The sequence below is a fragment of the Macrotis lagotis genome, chromosome 5 (assembly GCF_037893015.1).
Source record: "Macrotis lagotis isolate mMagLag1 chromosome 5, bilby.v1.9.chrom.fasta, whole genome shotgun sequence".
Taxonomy (NCBI): Eukaryota; Metazoa; Chordata; class Mammalia; order Peramelemorphia; family Peramelidae; genus Macrotis; species Macrotis lagotis.
In genome coordinates, this window is record NC_133662.1 from 81433292 (window position 1) to 81457660 (window position 24369).

At 37.3% G+C, this 24369-nt stretch overlaps 1 protein-coding gene across 1 annotated transcript in view; it reads right to left on the reverse strand.

The window, feature by feature from the left end:
• Positions 1 to 9507: 9507 nt before the first annotated feature.
• RNGTT (RNA guanylyltransferase and 5'-phosphatase) overlaps positions 9508 to 24369 on the reverse strand; it is a 403735-nt gene continuing 388873 nt past the window's right edge. Inside the window, exons 15-16 of the mRNA XM_074187132.1 lie at positions 22531 to 22654; positions 9508 to 15316 (exon numbers count right to left, since the gene is read on the reverse strand). Of these exons, the coding sequence (XP_074043233.1) occupies positions 15153 to 15316; positions 22531 to 22654 (288 nt within the window). The 3' untranslated portion in view covers positions 9508 to 15152. The remainder of the gene's footprint in view (positions 15317 to 22530; positions 22655 to 24369) is intronic.

Here is a 24369-nt window from a genome sequence, read left to right on the forward strand (position 1 = left end):
TTGCTCAGGGTCATATAATTATTAACTGTCTGAGGACACATTCAAAATTAGAAAGATGCCTTCCTGATTCCCAGTCCAGTGCTCCATCCACTGCACCATCTAGCTAGCCTCAGGAGTAATTTTAAAATTTCCATTCTGGAAATTTAGAAACTCATTTTAGAATGGGAGCACAAGCCACCAATCAAACAAGTGACTTTTGAGAAATGTTCCAAGTTTGCATCTCAGTCCTTTGCTTCCTTTGAAAGTTACTTTGGAAAAGATGAATACAAAGAGGTTGGGTTGAGAGACCTGACTTCCATTTGGTTGCAAAAAAAGTGAACACAGCAAAAAGGACCTGTCCTCCTCTCAACTCCCTACAATCTTCACTGTTCATATACTACCTATGCTGCTTCATATTCATTATTATTATTCACTCAACTAAACATTAAATGCCTATTATGTACAACAAATGGATGTTAGAGACAAAAATATGTCTATATTGTTTCCCTAGATTGTAAACTTTCTTCACATTTATTTATTTTATTTTTAAATTATGGAATAAAACAAGTATTTGTATAAAAATAATAAAAAAAAGCTGATTGCACATGAAACTGAAATTCTATTATGCATATCTTTTTAATGGTATTAACAATATCTTTTTATTTCTAAATATCCACTATAGTCACTTACACCTTGTATTTATTATATATTTTGCATTTTGTTGTTGTTCATTCTTTTTCTTTGCATCTTTCTGACCCTGTTTAAAGTTTTATTGGTAAAATTAATGGGAGTGGTTTGCCTTTTCCATCTCCAGTTCAATTTACTGCATTTATTTGTACATATTTGTAGATTTCTGAATTGAATCCTCAGGGAACTTGAGGTGAGGAACTATCACTTTGTCTTGGTACATAGTTTACTCTTTTTTTTTTTACATTTACATTTATTTTTTATTCTCATTTTGTACAAATGTTTTTTTACATTAATAAAATATTCTTGTTTACCAGTAAACAAAATACCCCTCCTCCCCTATGAATATAGATAGATTTGCTTGGGTGAAAAAAGTAAAGGGGAGAGAAAAAAATTAAAATAAAAAAAATAATAGTAATAATTGTAGGTATGGGCAGGTGGCGCAATGGACGAAGCACCAGCCCTGGAGCCACGAGCACACGAGTCCATATCCAGCCTCATAAACCCAACAATCACCCAGCCATGTGACATGCAAGCCACTCGATCCCCACTGCCTTGCAAAAAAAAAAAAAGAAAAAGAAAAAAAGACCCAAAATAAAATAAGATAGTAATAATAGTAGGGGTGGCTGGGTGGCAGACAGAGCATTGGCCCTTGATCCAGGAGCACCTGGGTCCAAATTCGGCCCCAGACACCCAAAGATCACCCCACTACGTGGCCCCAGGCAGGTCATCCAGACCCACTTGCCCTGCACCCTCCCCCCAAATAATAATAACAAAAAATGTGCTTGAGTTTTTGTTCTAACACCAACAACTCTGTCATGGGTAGATCTCATTCTTCATGATAAGTCCATCACAAAAGGTATTTCCATATTTTTCCACTGTTGCCATTGCTGATCGCAACTCCCTACTTTCTTATTTCTCCACTACCATGTACTCTATTTTCTCTCTCCTTTCATTCTGACTCTGCTGTAGGGTCGCTGAATGGCGCAGCAGACAGATCCCTGGTCCTGGGGCCAAGAAGCCCTGAGCTCCCATACCACCCCTTAGGCCCAGAATCTACCTGGCCCTATGGTCCTGGGCAGGCCTTCCAATCCCAGCCCCTTGCAAGAAGTAAGAAAGAAAATGTGTTATATCTGGCCACTCGCCCCCCATGGTCCATCCTCTCCTCTATTCACATCCCCACCCCTTCCCCCTGCTCCCCACTCCTTCTTACTCCAGATGTCTATACCCCAGTGAGTATATATGCTGTTTCCTCTCCTAGCCATCTCTGATGAGAGCAAAGGTTCCCTCATTCCCCCTTGCCTCCCGCCTTTCATATCATTGCAATAGCTCATTGTAATAAAAAAATCTTATTATGTGAAATATCTTGGACTATTCCCCCTCTCCTTTTTCTTTCTCCCATTCCATTTCCCTTTTTTTCTATTGACTCCATTTTTACACCATATTTTATCTTCGAATTTAGCTTTCTCTTGTGCTTCAACTATAAAAGTTCTCTCTACCTGCTCTATTAACTGAGAAGGTTCATATGAGTATTATCAGTGTCATTTTTCTATGCAGGAATACATGCAGTTCATCCTCATTAAGTCCCTCCTATTTCCCCCCTCTCCTCCAATCTCCATGCTTCACCTGAGTCCTGTATCTGAAGATCAAACCTTCTGTTTAGCTCTGGCCATTCCAAAAGGAACATTTGAAATTCCCCTTGTTCATTGAAAGTCCATCTTTTTTTTTTCCTGGAAGAGGACTTTCAGCCTTCCTGGGTAGTTCATTCTTGGCTGCATTCTAAGCTCTTTTGCCTTCCGGTATATTATATTCCAAGCCCTATGGGCTTCCAATGTAGTTGCTGCTAAGTCCTGTGTGATCCTGACTGCAGCTCCATGATATTTGAACTGTGTCCTTCTGGCTGCTTGTAATATTTTCTCTTTGACTTGGGAGTTCTGGAACTTGGCTATAATATTCCTAGGGGTTGGTTTTTTGGGATCTCTTTCTCAGGGGGATCGGTGGATTCTTTCCATTTCTATTTTGCCCTCTGCTTCTAGAATATCAGGGCAATTTTCCTGTAATAATTCTTTGAAAATGATGTCAAGGCTCTTTTCCTGATCATGATTTTCAGATATTCCAATAATTTTTAAATTATCTTTCCTAAGTCTGTTTTCCATATCCGTTGTTTTTTCAATGAAATATTTCACATTTTCTTCTAATTTTTCATTTCTTTGGTTTTGAAGTATTGATTCCTGATTTCTTGTAAATTCATCAATCTCCCTGAATTCTATTCTTTGTCTGAAGGATTTGTTCTCCTCAGAGAGTTTTCTTATCTCTTTTTCCATCTGGCCAATTTTGATTTTTAAGGCATTCTTCAATAACTTTTTTGAACTGTTTTATCCATTTGACCTAAGCTGGTTTTTAGCATGCTATTTTCTTCAGCATTTTTTTTGGATTTCCTTGACTAAGCTGCTGACTTCATTTTCATGTTTTTCCTGCATCTCTCTTTCTTTTCCCAGTTTTTCTTCCAGCTCCCTCATTCGATTTTCAAAGTCTTTTTTGAGCTCTGTCATAGCCTGAGCCCAATTTGTTTTTCTTGGAGTCTTTAGATGCAGGAGCTTGTGCTTCCTCATCTTCAGACTGAGTATTTTGATCCTTCTTGGGCTCATTTGCAAAATATTTCTCAATAGTATTCCTTTTTTTCTTTGCTTGCTCATTTTCACAGCCTTAGCCTGTTTTTTGGGTGCTTTCTGAGCTTTTGGGACACTCCCACAAGGGTCTCAGTGTGTGAGGCTCTGTCCTCCCTCCTGGTCTGTGAATGACCATAAGCACCTCCCTCTGCCACTGCGCTGAGGTGGGGGGGGCCCTGCTGGTCTATGGGGGGGCCTAGACTGCAATCAGGTTCTGAATGTGGTCAGAGCCCCAGAGTCCTGTTCCAGGGGCAGAGGACAGAGCTAGGCAGTCTCTCTCTCTTTTCACTCCCCTCCCTCAGCTCAGTAGGCTCATGCCCTGGGGCTCCTGCTTACTGGCTCTGCCTGCTTCTGTTTCTGGGTCTGGGCTGAGGAAAGACCAAGCTGCTCACTGTGTGCCCTGAGGGCTGTGCTCCACGTGCTCACTCTGGCAGAGGGCCCCCGCTGTTCCCCCACTTTGTGCCCGGTGCTCCTCGGGGTGCAGCTCAGAAGACTCCCCCACTGCTGTGAGCTGAGACTCCCAGAGCCCTGGGGCTGCCTCCGGGAGGCTGAAGTTCTTTGGCTCTGGCGGGCCACCCCTCTGGCAGGCCGACTCTCCAATCCCAGGGAGCAGAGCCTTTCTGCTCTTTTCCAGGTTACCTTGAGTAGAACTGCTTCACTGGGTCCCTTCGTGGGTTCTGTCTCTCGAAAGTTTAGAGTCCTTAGCTGATGAATTTTATCAGAGAGCTCCCAAGACTTGATCCCTTCTTGTCGCCATCTTGGTTCCGCTCCCCCCCCCCCCCCCATAGTAGACTCTTAATAAATGTCTGTCTCAGATATGTTTGCTTTTCTAACCTATGGCTGTGATTGTACTTAGTTCAAAGGGTCTCCTAATAATATCAATATCTATATCATTTTAAGTTTGCAAAGCATGGTCTTTTATCTCATTTGATCCATAAATTAAGTTTTTGATGTTGTTGCTACATATCTTATATATGAGGAAATTAAATATGAGATATTAAGTTTATGAGATTGGATTTAAACTCAACTCTTCTTGGCTTAGGCTTCAGTACTTGCTCACTTCATTACTTAGCCTGCCCAAACTTAATAAGTAAGGTAAATATGCTGTCCCTAGAATCACACAATGAATTCCAAAACTGAATGTTTGGGACTGTAGCTTTGAGGTTAATTATGTCGGAGTCTTGTATCATTGGAAGATATCGTGATAGACAGAAAAGCCTTAAGCAATGATCAGATTCCTAGAAAAGCTAGCCCATACTAATCAAATACATATTAAATCAATCTATATATAAAAAAATCTAATTAATTGATTAGATGAACAAGAGACAGTATTGATGCTTACTAGTCAGTAGGTTCTTGTCTTTTTTTTTAAGTTTTTTTTGCAAGGCAAACAGGGTTAAGTGGCTTGCCCAAGGCCATACAGCTAGGCAATTATTAAGTGTCTGAGACCGGATTTAAACCCAGGTACTCCTGACTCCAAGGCGGGTGCTTTATCCACTACGCCACCTAGCCGCCCCTTGGATCTTGTCTTAATAAGGAAACTACCTTGGAAAACCAAATTAAAAACTAAAGTAGCACCATCAGTAGTATCATATCTGCCCAGCCCAGCCAGATTTACATCCTTAGTTATTTTAACACTAACTAGGTTTCTCTTCAGCTCTTTCAGTTGAAATTATATCAGCATTTATATCAGAAGGCTACTGATTGTAACCACAAGCCTCCAGCAAGCGTTGATCCCTGTTAAGTGAACACTCATTGAGTATATACTCTGTATAAAGGAATAATACAAAGTACTATTGAGAAAGTACACTAGTCTGGAAATCAGAGCAGCCAGTGTATTTAGTCTTTATTCTGCCAGTTGTGTGATGTGAGACCTATTTCCTCATTCCATAAAATGAAAGGTGGTTTTTAATAAAAAAAATTTTTACAAAATTTGCAATTAAGTCTCAAATAAACAAACCATTTGCCTCATTTACTTTTGTTCCTTCCTGGGTGAATGCCTAAGAGTTTGGTGTATCTTCATATACTCTTTGGATCATGCTCAGTTACCACAATTCTCAAGGGAAGCATAGACAGGAATATACCATTTCTTTATAGATACCCTTGTCTTCTTCCTTATTAACAAGATTGAAGTCATCTGATGGGAGCTCTTATCTTTCTCCCCAACCTAGGGTATGCCATTAAATGTTTACAATTCTTAGTGTACAACAAAACACACCCTTTATGTTTTACCTAAATTGGTGACATTTTCATCACTTTTGTCTAAACAATCAACAAAATAATAAATCAAATCCTGATTTGCAATGGTATCTGATTTCTGAGATGTAAATGCTCACAAGTAAACTTTAATTGTGATGCTCAAATCCTTGGGGTTGGGTTCCAGCATATCCATTTCAAATTACACCTCAGAAATCTTTGTATGTTTTCACTGGTTTCCATTGCTCCAGGCTCAGGTGATTCTTCTTGTCTAGGCATTTGTGGCCCTATTCCTATCTGGTTTCCTTGAGAGCCAAGTGTCAAGCTTTATCTATTATTCCTTTTATTTCCTTTCCATTCCTTTCTTCTGATTAGATACTTCCCTTGCTGTCTATAAAGATGCTCAAATCCCTCCTACTTAAAAAAATGCCTTCCCTTTGATCCTGCCATTATCCTTCTTGCAGTCCTTTCACTGTTGAATTCCCAGAAATAGCAGAGTCCACTTCCTTTTACATTTATTTCATTTATTTAACATCTTCACTCTAGTTTCCTACCCTACTACCCTTGCAGAAACTACTCTTAAAAGTCACCAATTACTAAAGTTTTTTTTCAGTATTCATTTCCTTGAATCTGGCATAGTACCTTTATGTTGTTCAGTAGCTTCAGTTGTGTCTGACCCTTGATGACCTCATTTGGGATTTTCTTTGCCAAGATACTGGAGTGGTTTTCCATTTCTTTCTTTAGCTCATTTCACAGATGAAGACTTAGAAGATGCTTGTTGACCGGTTCCTTGACATTTCTGCAAAATGTGACATACTATTGACCTTCTTCTGGGGTCTCTCTCCATCTTTTGGCTTCAGTGATTTTGCTCTCTTCTGGTTTTCTTCTCTTGGACTCCAATTCAATCCAGCTGAATTCAGTTCAATTCAATTTAGTTTCTTCCCTTATAACCTACAAGTTGTTTTCCTGCAATGATCTCTTTCATGCACTTTCTCCTCTCTCATCCCATTCTTTTGGTGAGATTATAGTAGGGACTTTTTAAATGCTTGCTGATTCATTCATCTTATATGGGAAGACTGAAACTCAGCTCTGAATATCATATTGCTTGTTTGACATTTCCATCTGGATGTTCCACTGACTGGCATAGCAAATTCAACATATCCAAAATTACATTCATCATCTCTTTTAAATCTGTCCCTCCTCCCAGCTTTGCTGTTTCTCTTGATGGGAATCTATATCCTTTCAGTCACCTCCATCTCCATCTCAGTCAAACTTCTTTGGTTCACTGAAACTTCAAGAAAAACAAATATAATCTACTCAGTTTATCATTTAAATCATTTTCAGACTCTTCTGGATTTATTTCATAATGGATATTTTCTATCTCAGGGACTCTGGATTTTATTTCCAACCTTTGGCTGCATGGGGATTCCCCCAACCCTGAATTACACCATTTCCTATCCCTAGTATAATCCTTTAAGATTTATTTGAGGTGTGACCTCTTAGACTCTCCTCATAGCCTTTGTTAGAATTCTCTCCTCAAATTACCTTACACTTGCTTATTTATTTTCTTTCATAAGAACGTAAAATCCTCAAAGGTACAGACTTTTTCATTTTGTATTTGTATTTCCAGTCTAGAAGAGTGTACATAGAAGGTGCTTAGTAAAGGCTTACAAAATCTATTTTAACTTCTTGCAGCATGATGCAATGGATAATGCAACTGGTCTTGCAAATGAAGTCCTCTCAAGAGATTGTCTCCTCTTCTGTAATGTGGAAATACTAATATCTATTTCATAGGGTTGTTGGGACATTTAAATTAAATAATGTATGTTAAGTACTCTATGAAAAAATAAATGTAGAAATACCTATTTTTCTTATTATTCCCTCCTTTCTCCAATTACCTTAGTTCAGGCCTTCCCTATTACTTCTTGGTTAAGACATTAGCTTCCAAATTAGTCCCTACCACTAGTCTCTCCCATCTTCAATCTGTCTTTCACATGGCTTATTTCCAAGATACAACTCTGAACATATTACCTCTAACTGAAAAACATCCAATGGCTCCCTACTACTAAAAACATCCAATGGCTCTCTACTATCTCTAGGATAAACTAGGATTAACATTAAATGTCTTCAAATTCCAAACTTCCCCTTCAAGTCCTAGTTCACAATACTTTCTTTCACACATTGGGCTCTATCTCATTGGGTCGTTAACATGTATAGGACCCATTTTTCACCTCTTTATTCTATGCATACTATCTCTGGTGTTTAGCCATTTCCCAATTGATCAGCATTCTCTCAATTTTCAATTCTTTGTCATTGTGAAAAGAGCTGCTATAAATATTTTTGTTACATGTGTATTTTTTAACCTTTTTTTGTGATCTCTTTGGGATACAGACCTAGTAATGGTATTACTGGGCCAAAAGGTATGATCAGTTTTATTCTCTTTTAAGTCACTTCTATGAAGTCTTGCTAGATCTAATCCCTAGCCCTACCAAAAGGTACTCTTACTCTTTAAACTGACCTAGAGATGATCATCTGCCATCTTTCTTGGATTTCTGTTGGTCTACAATAATCAGAAGAACATTTATTTGTTTTCAGGTTGAACTCTCCCTAATAAAACTGAAAAGTCTTTTGGTAAATTTTGATCCTTCTATCTGAACACTCATAACAACTCCTTGCACCTAATATTTGTTGATTTGTGGGTTACAACAATGATTAGGAAGGGGTGGACTCTGCCTTTAGGGAGCTAACATTTCCAATCAAATAATATTGACTTCTGTTCCTAAGCAGGGATGGTAAATCTACATATATTATAGTGACTACCTACATTTCAGTATTTTTTTGAGCATGAGCCTTCTAAATTCTGTCACAGTCAAATCACATAGGCATAATAAGTACTTGATCAGCTATGTTTATTGTTTTATAGTATCCTGGTAGTCTCAAAATTGTATTCTGCTAAGTGGTGCAATGGATAAAGTGACTGAATTGGAGTCAGGAAGACCTGAGTTCAAATTTGACCTTAGACTACTAGCTGTGTAATCCTGGGAATGTTACTTGACCCTGTTTACCTCAGCTTCTTCAACTGCAAAAATGGACTAGAAGGAAATGGTAAAATACTCTAGTATCTTAGCTAAGAAAACTCCAAATGAAAAGTCAGACATGGCTGAAAAAGACTGAAAAGGATTCTCATCTGCTTGGCCATTCAATCAGTTGATATGTTGTATGGGTTGAAGTCTTCTAAATCTGGCATCACACAGATAATGAGATGGAAAAGACAGTAATATATTTTAAATGGTTTAGTACTAAAATGAATGGTTTTGACTCCGAGGACTCCATGAAAAGGTTTTCAAGATCCTTAGGGGTCTACAGACCACATTTTAGGAACTGCTGTACTAAAGATTATCTTCTATTTTATACTGGGTGCGCATACTAGTAATGGTGGTTTCCTCTTCTCTGAAAAGAGGAGAATCTTTGCTAAAGAAAGGTGAATGACTTGAACGGTACTAAAAATCCTCCATAGGACCTTTCCTGATCTGAAACAGTGTAGACAGGTGCAATTGTCTATTAGCTCATCTAGGAGGTTTTCTATAAAGTGTCACTGGTGCTGTGCATTTTGGCCAAGGCTTTGAGCAGCTTTCAGCTCCCCAATATTTCAGGACATATATTGTGTTTATCCATTGAAACAAGAACACATCGTATTCCCCTAATAGTCTTCCTGAGAAGCAATTCTATAAAATTTATAATTTCTTTAGATCCAGCTAAGACCATTCAGAAGTAATAGGAAAAATACTTTTCACATGCTTTAATATCATACAAATGATAGAGGCATCAATTCATTCTAAGTGCCAAGTACCTGGAATTTTAAAACACCGACTAAAAAGTTTTGTTTTTTTTTAAAAGAAATATTTTATTTATTTTTGAGTTTTACAATTTTTCCCCCTATTCTTGCTTCCCTCCCCTCACCCCCCCCCCCCCACAGAAGGCAGTCTGTTGGTCTTTACATTGTTCCCATGGTTGAATGTGATGAGAAATCATATCCTTAAGGAAGAAAAATAAAGGATAAGAGATAGCAAAATTACATAAGATAATGTTTTATTCCTCCCTAAATCGAAGGTGAACTTTGTTCAAATTGCACAATTCTTTCTCTGGATACAGATGGTATCCTCCATCGGAGATAACCCAAAATTGGTCCTGATTGTTGCACGGATGGAATGAGTGAGTCCATCAAGGTTGATCATTACCCCCATGTTGTTCTTAGGGTGCATAATGTTTTTCTAGTTCTGCTCATCTCCTCAGCATCAGTTCATGCAAATCCTTCCAGGCTTCCCTGAATTCCCATCCCTCCTGGTTTCTAATAGAACAATAGTGTTCCATGACATATGTGTGTATATATATATACACACACACACATACCACAGCTTGTTAAGCCATTCCTCAATTGAAGAACATTTACTTAATTTCCATTTCTTTGCCACCACAAACAGGGCTGCTATGAGTGATATTTTTACCTTTTTTCATAATCTCTTCAGGGTATAGACCCAGTAGTGGATCATGCTGGATCAAAGGGTATGCACATTTTTGTTGCCCTTTGGGCATAATTCCAAATTGGTCTCTAGAAAGGTTGGATGAGTTCACAGCTCCACCAACAAGGCATTAGTGACTGAAAAGTTTTAAGAAACTACTAAAAGATTTTTTAGGAAACTTTAGAATTTCTGTGTGAGGATGAAAGCAGGATCAAAATGGTCTTTTTTACTGAGATATGATATGCACAAAGGAACCACCCTGAGAAACTGGAGTAAGGATGAAAAACAAAAATTGGGAGTTAATTCCCTGCTATCTTTTTTCCTGGAGCAAAATGAAAGAGGGAAGAGACCAGGACCATTTTCAAAATGCCTCTCTTTTGGGAAGCTTCCCTTGAAAACAGTCATTTTTGATGCAAAAGACAAGAATGGATAAAACACAATTCTAAGAGCTGTAAGAGCTCCTGGGCTGGCTCCTGAACAGATTCTTTTAGGAAATGGTGGCTTCTATAAGCAATACAAGGCTAGCTAGTGTAAAATGATGATACAGATGTGAGAATAAATTGATAAGGACAATAACAACTCTACAATGAACTCCAAGGGTTGACCAACAAGAAACTCTTTAACATAAATACATTGTTCATGAAGTTGTGAACAGATCCAACCTTTCGGGAGTGCAATTAGGTATTACACCCAAAGGGCAATAAAACTGTGCATAACTTTTGACCTAGCAATATCACTTACTAGGTCTGTCTCCCAAAGAGATAAAAAAAAAGACAAAAAACTCACATGTATAAAAATATTTATAGCAACTCTTTCTGTAGTGGCAAAAAATTGGAAATTGAAGCAAATGGCTGAACAAATGTAGTATATGAATGCGATGGAACACTATAGTTCTAAAAGAAATCACAAGGGAGAGAACTTCAGAATAGCCTGGAAAGACTTAGAACTGATGTTGAATGAAATGAGCAAAACCAGAAGAACATTATACACATTAACAGCAACATTGGGCTATGATTGACCATGATAGACTTGTTTATCTCACCAGTACAATAATCACCATACCCAGAGAAGGAACTGTGGAATTTAAATACAGACCAAAAACTTACTAACTTCAATTTTTAAAAGTTACCTTAGGTATTGTGTTTTTTTCTCCATTTTGATTTGATTCTTCTCTCACAACTATAACATGGATCTATCTTTAGCAAAATTATACATGTATGGTCTGTGTTGGGTTGCTTTCTGTCAGGGAGAAGGAAGAAGAAAAATGTAAAACTCAAAACCTTGTAAAAAAATGTTTGTTTAAAACTACTGCTCCATGTAGTTGGAAAAGTAAATAAATAAAATATTGGGAAAACAAACCAACTCTTTCATACCTCCTGTCCTAATTCCTAAAGGGAGTCCCAGACTTTCAAAGAACTGACAAATCTTTCATCTTTCTCATGCATGTCTTATACAATATAGCTACAAAGTTATTATGTGGCATCAAGATTCTTTCTTCACAAATAAGAGGCTGCTAAAATAGAATTGTAGAGGGAAAGCAGGTTTATAAGCCAGGACCACTTTAATTCAAGTCTCAACTTTCACATTAATGGCTTATATCACCCTGAATGAGTCATGGAATCTCTCAGGGCCCTGGCAGATCTTGGAAGAGTAGAAATTGCTGATTGCTGATCTGTATTTTTAAAGGGAATCTTCACATAGGAGTTCCTCAGATAGAAATCAAAAGTCTAGACTACCTCTTCCCTACTTCCCCAAGTAAAGGGATATGATTCATAGGGACCAGGAGCAGTCTCTGAGGTATGACCTCTTCCTATACTATCAGCATCCAGGGACCCTTCGTTTCTCCCACGGATTCTCTTTTTTTTTAGGTTTTTTTTAGTTTTTGCAAGGCAATGGGGTTAAGTGGCTTGCCCAAGGCCACACAGCTAGGTAATTATTAAGTGTTTGAGGCCAAATTTGAACTCAGGTACTCCTGACTCCAGGGCCAGTGCTCTATCCACTGCGCCATCTAGCTGCCCCTCTCCCATGGATTCTTTTGGTTTGGGAGAACTTTACCTTCAGAACTTCATGTAATTCACTATTTACAGCAGCTTCAAGATGGAAAATATAGATACAAAAATTCAATCAACACAAGATGGGTTTTTTGGTTGTCCATAATTTTATCATTCCAGAACATTTATTGCTAGGTATTCTGTCAAAATTCAAATGCATTTAAAAAAATAACATGTAACAGAATTCTTGTTTTTCATACAGTAGAATGCTACGATGATAACAAAAAAACATAAATGCTTAATGCATCATAAAAATTGTCTGCTTTTCCCCGCTTTATTCTTTTCCAACAGTAGCAAGAGCAACCTTCATAATTTTTTCCTGACTTTAAAGGCTGTGGTTCTGAGAGAGAACACGTGTGGGCTCTCTAGCCTAGATGGCAAATCTCTGAAAAGCTGGAGTGTGGCTGGTAGCAGCACAACCCATTGCCAGCAATGGGGATGAGTGCGAGGAAAAATCACCTCCAGACATCAAGGTGCTAACAAATGCTCACCAGTATTACAAAGCAAGTGAGCTTCCATTATTTTAAACCAGTAGCTTTATTAAAATACTCTTTGATACACAATTTTAGGAGAAATTTCCTAACATTTTCTGAGCACTTAATTGAAAGTAAATGATATATGCAAAAATTGACAATCATAACACACCTTTTCCAAGACACAAATCAGAGGGCTTCACATTCTCTGTTTTAAGAACTGAGTTTCTTAATATTGTTTACAAAATTAGTCCCAGAATTTACATGGTGTGAAGTGGGAAGAAATGGGAAGAGCATATCAGCTCTTCCTTTTGGCTGTACTAAAGTCTGGCTTTAGGATTTTATTGGGAATTTAATTTTCTAGTTTACTCCTAGATTACTTTTAAAGATGTAGAGGACAGTAGCGAATGCACTCAGGAACTAAACAGGATAGAGTTGGAAGACAGGCTGTTAAACTGCACTGCAGTTAAAAAAATAGACAGGATAAATTAGGAAAGGTTCTGCTGAAATGCATACAGTCAAGGAGAGAAAATTATCTGAATGTATTAAAGAGGAGACGTTCTTTTCACATAACTCATTTAAAAGGTTACAATTACCATAGACATTTTAGCTATATTAAAGATAATTGACAAAAGTAAATTGTAAATTCTCTTCACAAAAATGTTGTATTTTATGTAGTCTGGTAAGAAACCTATATGTTAGACAAAAGGAAGCCACTGCTTCCATTGATGCATGAGTAACTCTCAGGGTTGCATAGGATTTTTGCATCAAATTTTGTAAGGCTTATTAGCATGGGAAAGAATCAATTTTGCAACCTTGCATAGGCAATTCCCCATATTTTACCTTGTATAAAAGATATTATGGAAACACAAGTATTTTCTTCTTCTCAGCTATCACTTCAGTAAGCAGCTAATTTAAAGTGTTCAGTGTCCTAATATACACAAAGTCACCAGGAAAGGAACACAAAAATGGCAATGGGGATGAATTCACAATACATATTATATAATACAGTAGAACAAATAAAAACACCTTCATGAAGTATGACTCTAGTGTTTCATATAGAAAAATCAATACAAGAGAAAATTTTGTTTAGAAACATTAAAATCCATATGAATAGAAACATATTTTTTTGGTAATAACCAACTGAATCCTGGCAGATCAAATTCCGTCAAGTAATCAGACCAGATAACCCATTAGGAATTTTCCTATGCAGGTATATTTTGAAAGACATACATTACCCCCTGAACAGTAATGCACATATAAACCTGGTCCATGAAGATTCTTTCTTAATACATGTACAGAAAACCTTTAAAATCTAAACTTCTTAAAATATACTGGTTGTTAATTGGGTTTATCTTAGAACAATTTCTTTATATGCCAATCAAAATAAAGCTCTTCAATCAGAATATGGAAGAGCATTCGATGATTTTTCCCAAGTACAAACATCAATTTATTTGTTACTAGGATCATTTGGTATGACAAGCATAATGTCACTGGTATAGGACAGCCAACATTGATTATGAAAATAAATGTCTTAGTTTTCTTGATGTTTAGCTCCAATGAACATCGAATGTTTGCCTCTGCTTTTATATAACAGAGGGAAACCATTTTCCCACGATTGTATTCTATTCAACTGACATTACTTTCTAATCACAGAAGTACTTGCATTTCCTTTGCTGTTTTGTTCAGGGAAACTAACACAAGATCACTTGTATTGGTTATCACTCTTGCATATCACAGTGAGTTGTGTGTCTTAATGTCATTTACAACATGTTGTCACTGTGGAGGGTTAAGCTGAAGTAGCCCTGCCATTAGAAATAATTTCATATGAGAGAGCTACATCCAGGGATTTGGTGTGTGCTCACTTTCTATGGAGAAGCTTAAAAAGCAAAGCTAGAACTGGCACCTTAGACATAGATATAAGAGTTCAAATAAGAGAAACAGATAAAAAATACCCAACAGGTTTCCTTTAGAAAGGATGTTAATTATAACAATAATGTTTGACTTTTTTTTAATATTTCCCTCCCACAAAAAAGTATTAAATGAGTAAAACTCATTTTGCTAGGATTAAACTCAAAAAATTCTATTATATTTTAAGCACATCAATCTCTGAAATGTTGGAAATCTATGATAAATGAGACTTAACTCCATCACATAAAAAAGGAAAAGTTTGTAACTACTATTTTTGAAAGAAATCCTCTAAACATACAGTGTTTCCTGTTCTCACAGTTCCAGATTAGTAACATTATAAGTTAAAGGTGAAAGTGATCCATATATAAACAAGGCCTCTTTCCATTGATTCTAATCTTAACTAAAACTTTGGATAATTCAAACTTCAGATTTTACAAGGTTAACTTGTGTTTATCAAGTAAAAAGAGAATGTTCAAGTCTATGATGCATTGTAGCACTGGAGAAAATGCATCAAACATTTACAGGAAAGCTACAATACAGATTTTTGTTGTTATTATTTCCTCCCTCCTCTCAAATATAAAGTCCACCTCTTTTTACTTCCTCTGGCTACAAAACTGCAAAGTAAGATCAGGTTTCTCCCCACTTATTTCTTTATAAACTCTGAAATTAGATGCCAGGACGTGGTTTTTTGGGAGGTGGAGGAGGCATGAGCTCTGTGTCTGGGTCCAGATGATGCTTGCGAGGTTGTCCTTGAGAAGCTATCATACATCTGTCAATGAACTCAAAGAGGATTTCCTTGGTGACTGGGTTTGAGATGCTGTTACATACAGCTAGGAACAAAAAGAAAAGAAAAGAAAAACAGCTTATTTTAGGGCTAATGAAACCAATTCATCATGGAGAGTTTGAGAAAAGTGTAAAACAAAGGGTCTATCAAAAGTTATAGATAACACATTCCAAAACAAATTAGTTTTCCCACCTTCCCTGTTATCTTGTTTTTAGTAAGTTTTGTTGCACAGAAATGAAGTGATGTAAACAACTCTTAATTTGAGGATTAATATGAAATTGAAAAATTGCCATTCTCATTAGTGACTATGTGCAAAATTAACAATCCCATAGAAGCTACTTTGGACACTATATGGGATATCGGACTGTCATTAAAATACAGGGCAAAAGGCACAATAGCACAGAGTTAGTGGAGTGTGAAATTGTGTGATCATCCTAGATAGCAATTTGGAATTAAATTTTTTGAAAAAGTAACTAAAATAGTCATACTCTTTGAACAAAGTTACTATCATTAGGTATGTACTCCAAGGAAGCAAATATATGCCAAAATAGCTATAGCAATACTTTTTATGATAGTAAAGAACTGGGGTAAGGGGGGGATTTTTAACAATTGGGAAATGATTCATCAAATTGTGGAATATTAATTTAATGATAGTGGTGGGAAGAGGAGCGACTGCTAACTTTTACATAGTTCTTTCTAGGTGCCAGGCATTTAAATGTTATAGTTAAACATAAACATGAAGAAATCAGAGAAGCTTGAGAAAAATTCACACTACTGATACAGAGTGAAGTAAACAAAAGAAGAAAACAAAACACACCATCACAACAAGCAAATATAAAGAGTAATGAAATAAAACAGAATGTTGTATAATTTTGACAGTTTGGTCACTATTAAGAAAAATGGATTCTGAAAAGAGGAGCCAAGATGGCAACAGGAGAGGATCATCTCTTAGGTGCTCTCTCTCTGATATTTCCAAACCCATAAACTAAGGACTCTAAATTTTCAAGAGACAGAACACACAGGGGGATCCAGTGAGGCAATTCTCCAACCCAAGGTAACCTGGAAAAGAGCAGAAAGGCTGGGATCCACGGGGTTAAAGGGGTGGCCCGTCACAGCAAAGGAACTTCAGCCTCCTGGAGGCAGCTTCAGGGCACTGGGAGCCACAGCTCATGGTAGCCAAGGCAATTTCCTGACCTACACCCCAGGGAGCACCGGGCACAACTTGGGGGATCAGTGGGGACCTCTGCAGAGTGAGCAAGTGAAGCCTAGAGAGCAGCATGGCCCAGCAGCCCACATCCAGGAAATGGAAGTAGGCAGAGCTGGTAAGCAGGAGCCCCCAGGCTGTGAGTGCTGAGCTTAGGGAGGGCAGTGGCGACTGCCAAGCTCTGTCCTCTGCCCCTGGAACAGGACCCTGGGGTTCTGACCACATTCATATCCTGATCGCAGTCTAGGCCCCCCATAGAACAGCAGGGTCTGCCCCACTTCAGCCCTGTGGCAGAGGGGTGTGCTTTTGGTCATTCACAGACCAGGAGGGAAGACAGAGCTTCACACACTGAGATCCTTGTGTATGGGGGTGTCCCAATAATACTCAAAAGCTCAGGAAACACCCCAAAAGCAGGCACAGGCTAGAGAAATGAGTAAACAGAGAAAAAAAGAGGAACACCACTGAGAAATACATTGTCCATGATTCCAAGAAGGATAAAAACACTCAATCTGAAGATGAGGAAGTACAAGCTCCTGCATCTAAAGACTCCAAGAAAAACAGAAATTGGGCTCAGGCTACAGGAAAAAAAAGACTTTGAAAATCAAGTGAGGGAGGTAGAAGAAAATTTGGGAAAAGAAATGAGAGATGCAGGAAAGCCTGAAAAAGTCAACAGCTTAGTTGAGGAGATCCAAAAAAAAAAAAAAAAAAGCTGAAGAAAATAACATGTTAAAAACCAGCATAGGTCAAATGGGTAAAACAATTCAAAAAGTTATTGAGGAGAAGAATGCTTTAAAAAGCAGAATTGGCCAGATGGAAATGGAGATAAGAAAGCTCTCTGAGGAAAACAAATTCTTCAGATGTAGAATGGACCTAAAGGAAGCTGATGACTTTACAGGAAATCAAGACACAATACTTTACCACAAAAAGAATGAAAAATTAGAAGAAAATGTGAAACATCTCAGTGAAAAAACAATTGATCTGGGGGCAGCTAGGTGGTGCAGTGGATAGAGCACCGGTCCTGGAGTCAGGAGTACCTGAGTTCGAATCCAGCCTCAGACACTTAATAATTACCTAGCTGTGTGGCCTTGGGTAAGCCACTTTAAACCCATTTCCTTGCAGAAAAACTAAACAAACAAACAAAAAACCCCAACAGATACAGGAAAGATAATTTAAAAATTATTGGGATACCTGAAAGTCATGCTTAAGAAAAAAGCCTTGACATCATTTTCAAAGAATTACTACAGGAAAATTGCCCTGATATCCTAGAAGCAGAGAGCAAAATAGAAATGGAGAGAATCCACTGATCTACCCAAGAAAGAAATCCAAAGAAAACAAGCCCTAGGAATATTATAGCCAAGTTCCAGAACTCCCAAGTCAAAGATAAAATATTACAAGCAGTCAGAAGGACACAATTCAAATATCGTGGAGCTGCAGTGAGGATCACACAGGACTTAGCAGCAACTACATTAAAAGCTCGTAGGGCTTGGAATATAATATATCAGAAGGCAAAAGAGCTTGGAATGAAACCGAGAATCAACTATCCAGCAAAAATGAACATCTTCTTCCAGGGAAAAAGATGGACTTTCAATGAACCAGGGGAATTTCAAATGTTCCTTTTGGAATGGCCAGAGCTGAACAGAAGGTTTGATCTTCAAATACAGGACTCAGGTGAAGCATGGAGATTGGAGGAGAAGGGGAAAATATGAGGGACTTAATGATGATGAACTGCATGTATTCCTGTATAGAAAAATGATACAGATAATACCCATATGAACCTTCTCATTTAATAGAGCAGGTAGAAGGAGCTTTTATAGATGAAGCACAAGAGAGAGCTGAATTTGAAGATACAAAATAGTGTAAAAATGGAGTCAATGGCTAAAAGGGAAATGTAATGGGAGAAAGAAAAAGGAGAGGTGGAATAGGCTAAGATATTTCATATAATAAGATTTTTCTTTATTACAATGAGCTATTGCAATGATATGGAAAGGGGGAAGGCAAGGGGGAATGGAGGAATCTTCACTCTCATCAAAGGTGGCTAGGAGAGGAAACAGCATATATACTCAAGGGGGTATAGGCATCTGGAGTAAGAAGGAGAGAAGGGGGATGGGGGAAGGGGGAATGTGAGTGATGGAGGAGAGGATGGACCATGGAGGGAAAGTGGTCAGATATAACACATTTGCTTTTTTACTTCTTGCAAGGGGTTGGGATTGGGTGGCCTGTCCAGGACCACAGGACTAGGTGGATGCTGGGTCTAAGGGGTGGTATGTGGGCTCGGGGCCTCTTGGCCCCAGGGCAGGGGATCTGTCTGCTGCACCACTCAGCTACCCTACAGCACATTTAAGAAGAGGGACAGAGTGAAAGGGGAGAGAGAAAATATAGTATATGGTAGTGGGGAGGTATGAATGGAGGGAGTTGCAATTTGCAATGGCAACAGTGAAAAAATATGGAAGTATCTTTTGTGATGGACTTATAATAAAGAATGTGATCCACCTGTGACAGAGCTGGAGGTGTTGAACACAGACTGTAGCACATTTTTATTATTATTATTTTTTTGGGGGGGTTGCAGGGCAAATGGGGCCGGGTGGCTTACTTGGGGCCTCACAGCTGGGTGATTGTTGGGTGTCTGAGGCTGGATTTGGACCCGGGTGCTCCTGGCTCCAGGGCTGGTGCTCTGTCCACTGAGCCACCTGACCGCCCCTACTATAATAATAATAATAACAATAATAATAATTATTATTATTACTATTATTATTATCATCATCATCATCATCATCATTTTATTTTATCTTGGGTCTTTGTTGTTGTTGTTTTTGCAGGGCAATGGGGTTGGGATGGCTTGCCTGGGGTCACACAGCTGGGTAATCGATTGTTGGGACCAGATTTGGGCTTGGGCTCCTGGCTCCAGGGCCGATGCTCCGTTCACTATGCCACCTGGCTGCACCTATTATTATCATTTTTTTATTTTAATTTTTTCTCTTTACTTTATCGCTCATATGGGTCTATATTTTTTGGGCGGACACAGTATTATGTTTACTCTTAAACAAGAATATTTTAGTAATGTATTTTTAAAAAATCACCTGTACAAAAATAAAAATAAATAAATAAACAGAAAAAAGAAAAATGGATTCTTCTCCCTTCTTTGCAGAGGAGAGGGTCTTGACTATTCAAGTGAAATATACTATATACAGTGTATGTGTACCCAATTGAGGTATTGAACAGTGTTTTGTTTTACAAAAAAATTTAGTTATAAGAGATGACTTGCTAATAGTAGGGAGGGATATATTTGGAAAAGAATGTGCTGCAATAACAAAAGGTTTCAATAATTTTGTTTTAAAATAAAAGAAACAGAATTACAATGCAAGTTGTTGTTAGGTGATTCATTGGATAGAGAGCTGGGTCTCTATATACCAGGTCAGAGTTAAAAATCTGATCACAGTCACTCAATAGCTGTGACCCTGGGCAAGTTTGTCTTAATCCACTGGAAAGGGAAAAGCAAATCACTCCAACATGAAAATCCCATGGACAATACTGGCATGCCTGGTGCATGGAATCACAAAGAATAATTGAATAATATCAAACTATTTAACATAAAGGGGGTACACTAAAGAAGTACATGCAATCAAATGATCATAAAACTAGAGTTGAAAAGGACCTCAGAGGAAACTGTGAGAGTCCAAGTGTCTTGTCCACAGCGATAAAGATAGTAAAAATTAGCAGTTACTTTCTATTGTGAGTTATCACAATGCATGCATGTGCGCGCACACACTCACTCTTGCACACATCTCAGCTTGACATCTAGCTACATAGATTATAATCATTTTAGTAATCCTATTTTATGAACTAGAAACTAAATTGCTAAACGAATAAACATATATATATATATATATGTATATATATATATATATATATATGAGTTCAGTAGTTGTATTCTATTTTTTTTTTGTTTTTTATTTGAAAGGCAATGGGGTTAAGTGGCCTGCTCAAGGCCACACAGCTAGGGAATTATTAAGTGTCTGAGGCCAGATTTGAATTCAGATCCTTGACTCCAGGGCCAGTGCTCTATCTACTGTGCCACCTAGCCACACCCATTTTTTTTTAAAACAAATCATGTTTTGGTTTAGATAAAACTTTGATACATTTTTTTAAACTGGTATTCACATTTCCCTCCTCAAAATAAGAAAACAGTTGGCTTAACATTTCCCTATTTTCAAATCAACTCTGATCCTAGCCAAAGATCACATCAGTTAAGTTCTAATGAGAATACTTTTTAAAAAGTTCATCTTTTAATACATGGATTTATTTAACAAGTATTATTAAATACAAGTAAGTATTAATAAGAACTTATAATATGTACAAGACACTATTCTAAGCTGGGAAAAGTCAGGGGAAAAAAAGGGGGAAAAAAAGTACTCATCCTTGAGAAGTTTATAGTAAATGTAGTTATTTATACTACAACTAATCCGTTATCCCTTTAGGTGGCCTAATTTTGAGCAACCTTAAATAGTTTATTTGAAAAATGTAAACACTTGTTAATTAATTAGTTTTTATGGCCAACAATTCTGTTTTATCTGTAAGGTATTTTGGTAGGAAGTCTGCTCTCTAGGAAGCATCAATTGTCAGACACAACTCTGAAGGCCTGAACAGTTAATTCAAGTGAAAAGATTTTCCTCAGTAACCTGAGGAGGAGGTAGATGAGCCTTCCTCTGGCTGTGGCTCTTCCTTAAACCACATGGAGCCCCACGGGCTTCACCATGTGGCCTGGCTAACCCAAGTCTCAAGTCTCATTTTATCTCTCTCTCTCTCTCTCTCTCTCTCTCTCTCTCTCTCTCTCTCTCTCTCTCTCTCTCTCTCTCTCCCTCTCTCTCTCTCCCCAAACTTCAGCTGAGCCTGCCAGCTGACCTGCCAAGATAAATTAGCAATTAGCAATCCAAGTGGCTTTTCCTTAAACTCTTCTTCACTTTCATATTACTTTCTTTATTTAGTGTCCTGGGCTCTGCAAAGTGGCTCCCACTTTCTTGACAGCATTTATTCATCTCTTAAGGAATACCATGTTTCTCAAAGACTTATGACATTCCTTACTTTTGCTGTATTAGCCTTAATGTAATATAATATAAAGATTTTGTGGGGGGGGGTTTTTAAAACACTAAATGTACATTGGATTAATTAACATTGGAGAGTGATGTCAGTAGTTCAATAGACGAAATAAGGTTTGCAAAAACATGTATTTCACCGCTTTGGTTTGCTGAAGCATCTTTTAAAAAAGTAGAATGAACAGAGTATTATTTGGTTTTATAAACCCTAAAAGTCATTTTCCCCATTTTTCCTTTTACACTAATTACAATTCCCACCATCATCACCTTTCTCATCTTTCATTGTGGGTCTGTAGTTGACACAAAGGTTGTCAGTACCAGAAGCTGAGGATGGCAAGTTAACAAACTTTGAAGACTCTTAAAAATAAAGTTGAAAATAACTCAGGAACAGAAATTTACCTTATAAACCTCAATTAATCTCTGTGCATTTAAAATACATCCACTATTCTGAATTCTAAAAGCAATCAAGTTTTATCTGAAGAATTTAAAGCCCTCACAATAGTAAAAAAGGACAGCATTTTTTATGGCTTTTGTTTCCTTTGTTCTCCATTGTTTGTAAAACTATTTTAGGAGCTTGAAATTACATTTCCCACCCCCCCTACTAATTTTGTCCTTTCCATCTGGCAAACAATGATCTTTGCTGATTTGAATAGAGCTGAAATTACCATGGCTTTTTTTTGTTCAAGTTTCAACTTGTATAGTTCTTTATCCTGCCACAGTATCTTTACTTAGTGCATCAGCTCAAGTTAATGGAGTGCTAGGAAGGACCCAATCACCTGGTACCAATAAAGGTCTCTGAGCATGTCTAGAATGTTTCACAATCACAATCAAACAGGTATTAATTCTGATACTCTCTTAGTACTAATAAACAGGGACAAAAAATAGTTACATTCTTGGTTCTCAAACCATAACCATGTTCTTCTCAATAAGCTAATAGTGGTCAGAAGATTACCATACTGTACTTACCCATGGCAGTATTATAAGCATTTGGAAAGCTTTTGTCTATTCTCTGTCTCATGAAGACCCAGCTGTTGTTCTCAAATTTGCATTCTATAATTTTATTGTCATATTGCTTTAGTTCTTTTGTCACCTGGTTTAAAAAGAGAATTGAGAGCAATGTTTTAAATCACTTGAAAACCTTTGTGCCTTCACTCTGTGACAGTATATGCTAAGAAATGCCAAAAACACCTTAGTAATCCATGCCTAATTCTCTGTCAACATAAATGTCTAATCAAGTCTAGTGATGTGGTATGTGCATCCCCCTGGTACATATGCTCATCTACCCGACATTTTATAAATAGTTTTGAAATCTGCTGTCAATATATAGCAATTATACACCAAGCAAAAATCAGCCACTTCTGGTTTGCCAAATGCAAATATGTTACCATGGGGACAAACCCCTTCCATTATGTTTGCGTCACTGGGAAGTTTAGGAAAGGCACTTTCTGGGTTTCAACCCAAAAATCTTTTAGAAAGGTCTCCACCCTCAAAGTCACATTTCAAAGGATAAGGAACTCCCTTTAACAATTTCAAAAAAGGGGGTACTGGCCCTAGAGTCAGAAGGACCTGAATTCAAATCCAGCCTCAGATACTTAATAATTACCTAGCGGTGTGACCTTGGGCAAGTCACTTAACCCCATTGCCTTGCAAAAACTAAAAAACAACAAAACAAACTATTTCAAAAAAGAAAAACCTGATAAAGAAATGTGATTCTTTTGCCTAACAATTAAACCAAGAAACTTTTTTTCTAAGCTGACCATTCCATTTAAGAGTCTGTATTAAAAAAATAAAAATTAAATAAAAAAATAAAAAAAGAATCTGTATTAATTTTTAAATCAAACTAACTTGAAATTTGTTGCCATTTTGACTTTCTATCATAGATAATTTACCACAGATCACATCATGTACTATTAAAGACACCAAGTATCCATGGAGACTTAAAAAGCCTTTTAAAAGATATTTCACTGAACTCCTAGGAAGCTTCTCATAAACAGAAAACTGAGCTTTCTTCTCAACTTTCAAATCAAATGCCACTCATGGTAATATTTTAATTTTATTTTTATCTTGCATGGCTAACACTTTTCCCTCACAATTTGGTAGACTGAAATCATCTAGCATCATAAACATTCTTTGAAATGTTCTCATCTCTGTGCCAAAAGCAATTCAGAGCTTTAATTAGTACCTAGAAATATGTAAGGCAGAAACTTTTTAAAGACTCTCAAATCCATGGATTTATTAATTGGATATGTACATGAAAACATAATTTAACAAGTTTCCCTTTAAGAAAGTTCACAGTGGATTGACTTACATTCTCATTTACTTCAAAAGGAAAACAAAGATTAGAGTTTGTCAGCTGGGTAATCCATTTCTGTCAACTGGGTAATCCATTCTTTGATATACTTATCCTTCTATTTACTTTGCAATTTACTACTTCTTTAGTTAAACAATGATTGCAAGGCAACACAGGAACATGAATACATTTTGTTTTTGGCTAGGCATCTACATTTATGAGACCACACAATGTAAAGACAGAAAAATTCTTAGATAAGGAAAACTCAGGTCCAGAAAAATTAACCGACTTGTCCCAAACCATAAAGATAGTAAGGGAACCCCAGACCTTTGAGTCCAAATAAAACCTATTATATATGGAGCTGAGTAAATGAGGTAAAAGCTTTCATCTGTCTTTTTAAAAATATGATAAATATTTTCCAGTAAAAGCAAAAAAAAACCCTTTGAAAAGAAAGGTAAGATACTTTGATAAGTCATCAAGAAAGTTATAAATCCATAGCTAATGAAAAAGATCTA